The 6080-nt window shown below is 38.2% G+C and overlaps 1 protein-coding gene across 1 annotated transcript; it reads right to left on the bottom strand.

Annotated features, from left to right (window-relative positions):
• Positions 1 to 2991: 2991 nt before the first annotated feature.
• Positions 2992 to 5084, bottom strand: LOC108372316 (von Willebrand factor D and EGF domain-containing protein-like). The gene has a single exon (XM_017627984.1). It carries the CDS (start codon positions 5022 to 5024, stop codon positions 3630 to 3632), a length of 1395 nt encoding a protein of 464 aa, XP_017483473.1. The 5' UTR covers positions 5025 to 5084; the 3' UTR covers positions 2992 to 3629.
• Positions 5085 to 6080: the final 996 nt, after the last annotated feature.

Raw genomic sequence — 6080 nt, 5'->3', positions numbered from 1 at the left:
TCCAACAGGCGAAAACTCCATACACTAATCCTAAGAGAGCGGTCTCATCTCTTGCCAATTGCGCCCTCTGTTGGAGCAGTGAGACATTGATGCCTCCTTTGCTTGCTTTTTAATGTGAGGATTCGCAATAGCTTCCCATCTAAAAGCATAACAACTTGACTCCAACAGAAAAGACCAGGCAAGCGCCCACTAACTGGGGGAAACATCCTATGGGGTATCTTAAGTATACTACTTAGTAAACAAGCAAGGTTTCATCGAACTAGGATTCACGTCACTTTTGCTGTTTGCAGACCACATAGTCACCGGGCTCATGTAACACCTTTTATCAGATCATAGAGCATATCCAGATATTTAATTTTCTCTAAACGTGAAGCGTGATCCGCATAAGCAATCACCTGGTAGCCTCTACGCTGCAGCTTCTGTAGCAGATTGTTTACGAATCCAATATAATGAAGATAAAAAGAACTTGATGCTGTGACCATTTTATGCCGATGACTTCAAAATCCTTACTTTTCCGTAAAAGCGGCGAATAAACTCAATTTATTGTACAACAAAATTCAAAAAATACACGGTGAAAATTTTTTGCAATTTTTTGTATTTTTTTTTAAATTTTATACAAAGTTTTAAAACTGTGTTTGTATGGGTTTTGTTAGAGAATGAATTAATAAAAACTAAAACGAAGATGCGTAAAGATATAGGCAAAAATTAAGATCAAGGTAAGTTGAAACACTTTACTTAGATATACATATAAGGGCAAGGGTGAAAGGAAATATGTAGATGAAGAAAATAATAAACATAAAGGTGAGATGAGGAGGTGGCTGCCGACAAATGTAAAGATTAGGATAGAAGAAGAAAGATGAAGGTAAAGGTAATTATAAATACAGGGACTCACCACACCTAAATTCACCGCACCTTAACTCGCCACACCTGAACTCACCACTCCCAAACTCACCACACCTGATCCTACCACACCTGAACTCATCACACCCATTCCCAGCCCACCTCACGTTAACTCACCACACCTCAGCTCATCTCACCTCAAGTTGGGAAACTTTTCCGGATTTTAGAGATTTTCAAGATGCTCGTAACTAAATCCGGATTCTCAAGACTATATCGGGATTCTCGGGACTATTTCGAGATTTTCGAGACTTTCACCGTTATATTTATCGATAGTGTTATCGACATAACAATCGATCGATATTGCAAGAATCGAACTTCTGCGGTGTGTCCCAGGCGCACTTACTTTTTCTAATCGAAAAGGCCCATAAAAGCCAAGGTAGTTTCGTTTGTAAATTCCTTACAAAGTTCAGCGAACTCTGCACCACACATTGTACATATGTATGTACATACTTAATGTACTTAATTGTTATTTTTTTCCACAATATTTAAAACGAATATTTATTTATCGTTTATAAACTTAAATAGCTATGCACTAGAATTTCTCCATAAAAATAATTATGAAAAGAAAGCACCAGACATTTAAGTACCGCGAAATTGGAATATTGTACGCTGGAGCATCCTTCACGTTCCATGGCAGCAGCTAGATAAACTTACAAATATTGGTCAAAGATGAAGTTTAAAAAATGCAAACATACGAGTACATAAATTGCTGATGGCGATGCTCGTGACAACGAACAAAGTGCTATTGATCGTAAGTACATACCTACCTACAATGGTATACTCGTGCCTTACTTATGTGCTTAATTGTTTCTATAAGCGCCAGTACTAAAACAAACTGTAAAGTGTGCAAAGTACTTTACATTTGTAAAAAAGTAGATTTATGCATATCTTAAGTTCTATTTTGAGAACGTTAAGCAAACACAACGGTAATTTTTACCGCAAAAGCCGGCGGCTAGAACTTTTGTTTTTAAATAAACTTGCGGTCAGTTCGCAATCGTGTGTAACATATTTACATTTACACTTCGCACATGTTTTGTTTTATGAATGGAATATCGTTCGTGATGAAGCAAGTACGGTACGGAAATAACCCTGCAGGAAAATCATTAGCTGATAAAGCAAATTTCTGTTGCAGACAAGTGACAAGTTTGAAATGTAAATAATGTCTCTAGTTTATGCTATATGTTTGAACTGCTCTATAGGTGATGGGGATTTCTCGTTTTAAAAAATGCACAAAGACATAGTGTATAAAACAAAAACGTAAAATTAAAAAAAAAAAACTGATTAATTAAAAAATGAAGCAAACAACATTTTAACATTTGCGTACTTCGCACTGCTCCAGAATTCGATCCCACGATCTCCGGGATGCCGAACTGCCGTCCCTAAATTGAAGCGCCAAGCTTTGCGTTTTCCATTGTCAATGAGTGTCAGAGCGCGCTGTCCCCAAAACAACGCGGCGTAATTTTTGGCAAATTTCGAAACCTAATTATTGAAAAAAATTGTCAAACGAAAACTTTTAGTATAGAGATTGAAATCAAAGACTGCAAATTTATAAATTGAAGGCTGAACTGAAAAATTATGATAGGGAAAAATTATAAAATCGTAGTCTTATAAGTAATTTAAAAGGAGATAAACGAAAAAGTGAAATTATTTCGAAAGCTGAATAACGGTAAATTGAAAATATCTCAAAAACTTATACATAGAATAAAAAATTAATTCGATTTTCGAAATCAGAGGGCGATTCTACATGGGGAATGGATAGCGAAATTCGTAGAACAAAAAACAAAAAAAAAAAACACAAATTTCTGATCCAGTGTAATTTTTCGCTTAAGGGCCGTGGCACACGATTTCTACATTTGTACAGATTTGTACATTTATTATATTGCCCTATTGGTGCAAATTAACAAAAAATTACGTTCACACAATTGGGATACGAATTTGCAACAAATTTTGGGCAAACGCGCAATCGTGTGACACTGCCTTAATACACTATATAATCGGAAATTGGGCTCGATATGTAAATATTATTTGCACGACCGGTGCGGTCTCCGTTTTCGAACGATATATAAACTAACAATAAATAAACTACTAAAATAAGAAGACAATAAAAAGTGCCCAAATTTTATTTCTTTTATCCTCTTTTTGCTTTTCATTCAAATTATAAAATATATATGTAGTTAAAATTTTAGGACTATTCAGTAATTCTAACCGCTTCTCCTAGAAAGAGTTTTGTGAAGTACATATGTGTGTATGTAAATACATGTAAAAAACATTAAATATTTATCATAATAACGCAAGTACATTAGACGGCATCACTCCCGATACAAAAAAAAAAAATCGGTACTCTTTTTCCACTAGAACTATAAAATCTATTATATTTTAAGACTTTCGCCAAAATATCTCACAAAACTATTAAGATTTACGTGAGCTGGACCAATGTGAACATACCTCGAAAAGTTGAGTGAGATTTACGTGAGATCCTAATATTTTTTCCGAAATATTTTTGTAGAAGTCTTAGAATATACTAGATTTTGTAATCGCGCCGGAAAACCCGCACCTTTCTTTGGTGATGCAGTCTAATGTGCATAAATAATGATCGTGAAATGTCAGTCAAAGTCTACTAAATAATTGTGACCCTAACAAGCTACTTCGCAGAAGAAGAATTTTAATTAAAATTAGTTTACAAAAATGCATAAAAATAATAATGCCAACATAAAGCGCCTTTCATGTCTTCAACACTTCTGTGTGAGCGTATTATAGACTGGCGGTTGGCTGTAGCTAGCGCTGGCCATATCACATTCCGCTTCTATGACTGCCTCGGCGTTTTCACCGCCGCGGGGCTGATAAGTGATCACATAATTCGGTGGCGATTGCGTGTAATTTCCGTCACGCGTGGGCACTTTCTGTCGCAAATGCTGCAAACCCTTGTAGGTGATAAGGCCACATACCAAAATTAAACCGATTAGCGCTCCATAAAACAAATTCATAACAAAAGAGTTCGTAACACATGGCACATGCATGCTAATGAAGAGCACTCTCATTTCCTTCACACATTTCTGCAGTTGGGCCGAGCTCACACATTCTCCATGCTGTTCCAAAAAGCCAACATTACAGCGGCAGGTGTCGGGCGCTATGCAACTGCTATGCTTGCCACACGTATCCGTGCAGTGCGCTACGCAAGTGTGGTCGATGAGCGAGTAGCCGGCGATGCAGTGGCACTGGTTTGGTGCAGCGCAATATGCATGGAGAGGACAATCATTCACACAAATTGGTTGACAACTCTGCTCCAAATCTCCGATTGCCCTATTCTCGAAACCTTCTATGCATTGGCACACTTCCGGTTGAGAACAATACGCATTAAGGCCGCATGCGCGTGGGCATTTGGGCCGGCATGCCTCATCGTGGCGCACGTAACCCGCCACACACGCACAATGCGCGGGCGCTACGCAGATGCCGTGCGGTCCACAACCTCCCGGACATACGGGCAGACAATCGATACTGTCGTTGCGCCGCGTGTAACCTGCGACACATTCACAAACCCCAGGTTGCAGGCAAGTGGTGGCATTGCCACAGCGTGCCACATCGCAGATGGGTTGACATTTTTCGCTAGTGTTGGTGATCGCTTCATAGCCGGCGTCGCAGGTGCACACATTGGGCGCGGTACAATGCGCGTGCGCCTCACATCCTTCGCTACAAATCGGCTGACAGCCATTGGTAGTCTGCTCGTAGCCCGGCATACAGTGGCAGGTGTTTGGTGCTGCACAAAAGCTGTTTTCGTTGCACTTCTCACTGCAGATGGGCACGCATTGGCCTGAGGCATCTTCTTCGTAGCCAACGTTGCAGCGACAATTGTTGCTGCCCACGACGCAAGTGGCATTCGCCGGACATCCTTTGACACAATCGGGCTGACATTTATTGTTCTCAGGATGATAACCTTTGTTGCAAATGCAACGTTTGGGTTTATAGTCACAAACGCCATAGGCGCAGTTCTCATCACAAATGGCTTGGCAAATTTCTTGCAATTTACCTCTGACCTCTAGGGTTTTACATAAAATCGTTTTACATTGACTAGGTTTGATGAAGACAGCGAGTAAAATGGCCAGGTTAAAAAGTTTAAGCGAATTCATCTCGGAATTAGCTATTTTACTTGACTCTCCGCAGATGGACTCGTAGCGCTTGAGTGTTGATAGAACTTAGTCAACTAAACGTAAATAAAAGAATTACTCAACAAAGGAACCTATGAGATAAAGCAAAACAGTGTTGCCAAGCGACAAAAACAAAAAAACAAAAAAAAAAAACGAAACACACGAAGTAATCAATATACTCACGAAACTGTGGGCCAAATATAGTAAAACTACGTTTTTAGCTTTTCTCAATGAAGTCAGTATATTTTTAAACGACAACAACATACTTGTAATAAAAGCAATAAGTATCAAAATTTTAAAGTCAAAATTTCAGCTGGCTGCGCCTGTATGGCCTCTTAAGTTTTATAATCAGGGAACGGATTTTTAGGACCTAAAAACCTATACAAAAGGCAAAATAAAATAGCGAAATATGTAGGAAAAGGCTCTAGAAATAGCAAAAAAGGCAAAATAAGGCACCAGAAAAAGGCAAAAACTGAAAAATAACACTGGTTTACAGGAAAAATCTTCAACAGACTACATATCCAATTCCTATATAGAATTGCTCGATGATTCCGAAAATGGAGTTTTCAGGTGTACATGGCGTATGATTAAAATTCTTTCCTACTCATTTTTCATACAAAAAATCATTGCGCATTTTCACATGACCACTTATTACTTTTTTATTTATCCATCGATATTCTTCATTACACGGTCAAAAATTTGGGTTTAGTGTTTAAACCGCGCTGGGACTACTGCCTTTTTTAATCTTTTATAGTCTACTTTTTAAACCAATCAATAGTTTTAAGCAATTTTGACAAAAAGTTTGTGGTTTAAAAATCAAATCAAAATGTTTTAATTCTAGAATTATGAAAATGTTTGGGTTTAAAGTTTAAACTATTCTATAGTTCATCGGGCACCAAATCATTTTCTAGGCGTAAACATCTATTAAATATGTGCTCTGCTTTTCCTCGGTTAGGCCGCAAGAGGTGGAGATCTGTAAAAACGAGTTTGCCTCATTTTGTGATACCACTCGAATTGAAACTAATCTGCGGCCCAGGC

This window comes from Rhagoletis zephyria, unplaced genomic scaffold (genome assembly GCF_001687245.7).
Source record: "Rhagoletis zephyria isolate East Lansing unplaced genomic scaffold, Rhagoletis_zephyria_1.1 Rzeph_scaffold_05635, whole genome shotgun sequence".
Classification (NCBI taxonomy): domain Eukaryota; kingdom Metazoa; phylum Arthropoda; class Insecta; order Diptera; family Tephritidae; genus Rhagoletis; species Rhagoletis zephyria.
The sequence above is the reverse complement of the archived record's forward strand: the minus strand, read 5'-3'. Positions and strand labels throughout refer to the sequence as shown.

Bases quoted from the DNA above. Each gene is read 5' to 3' on its own strand.
- LOC108372316 (XM_017627984.1), bottom strand. From the start codon at position 5,024: ATGAATTCGCTTAAACTTTTTAACCTGGCCATTTTACTCGCTGTCTTC.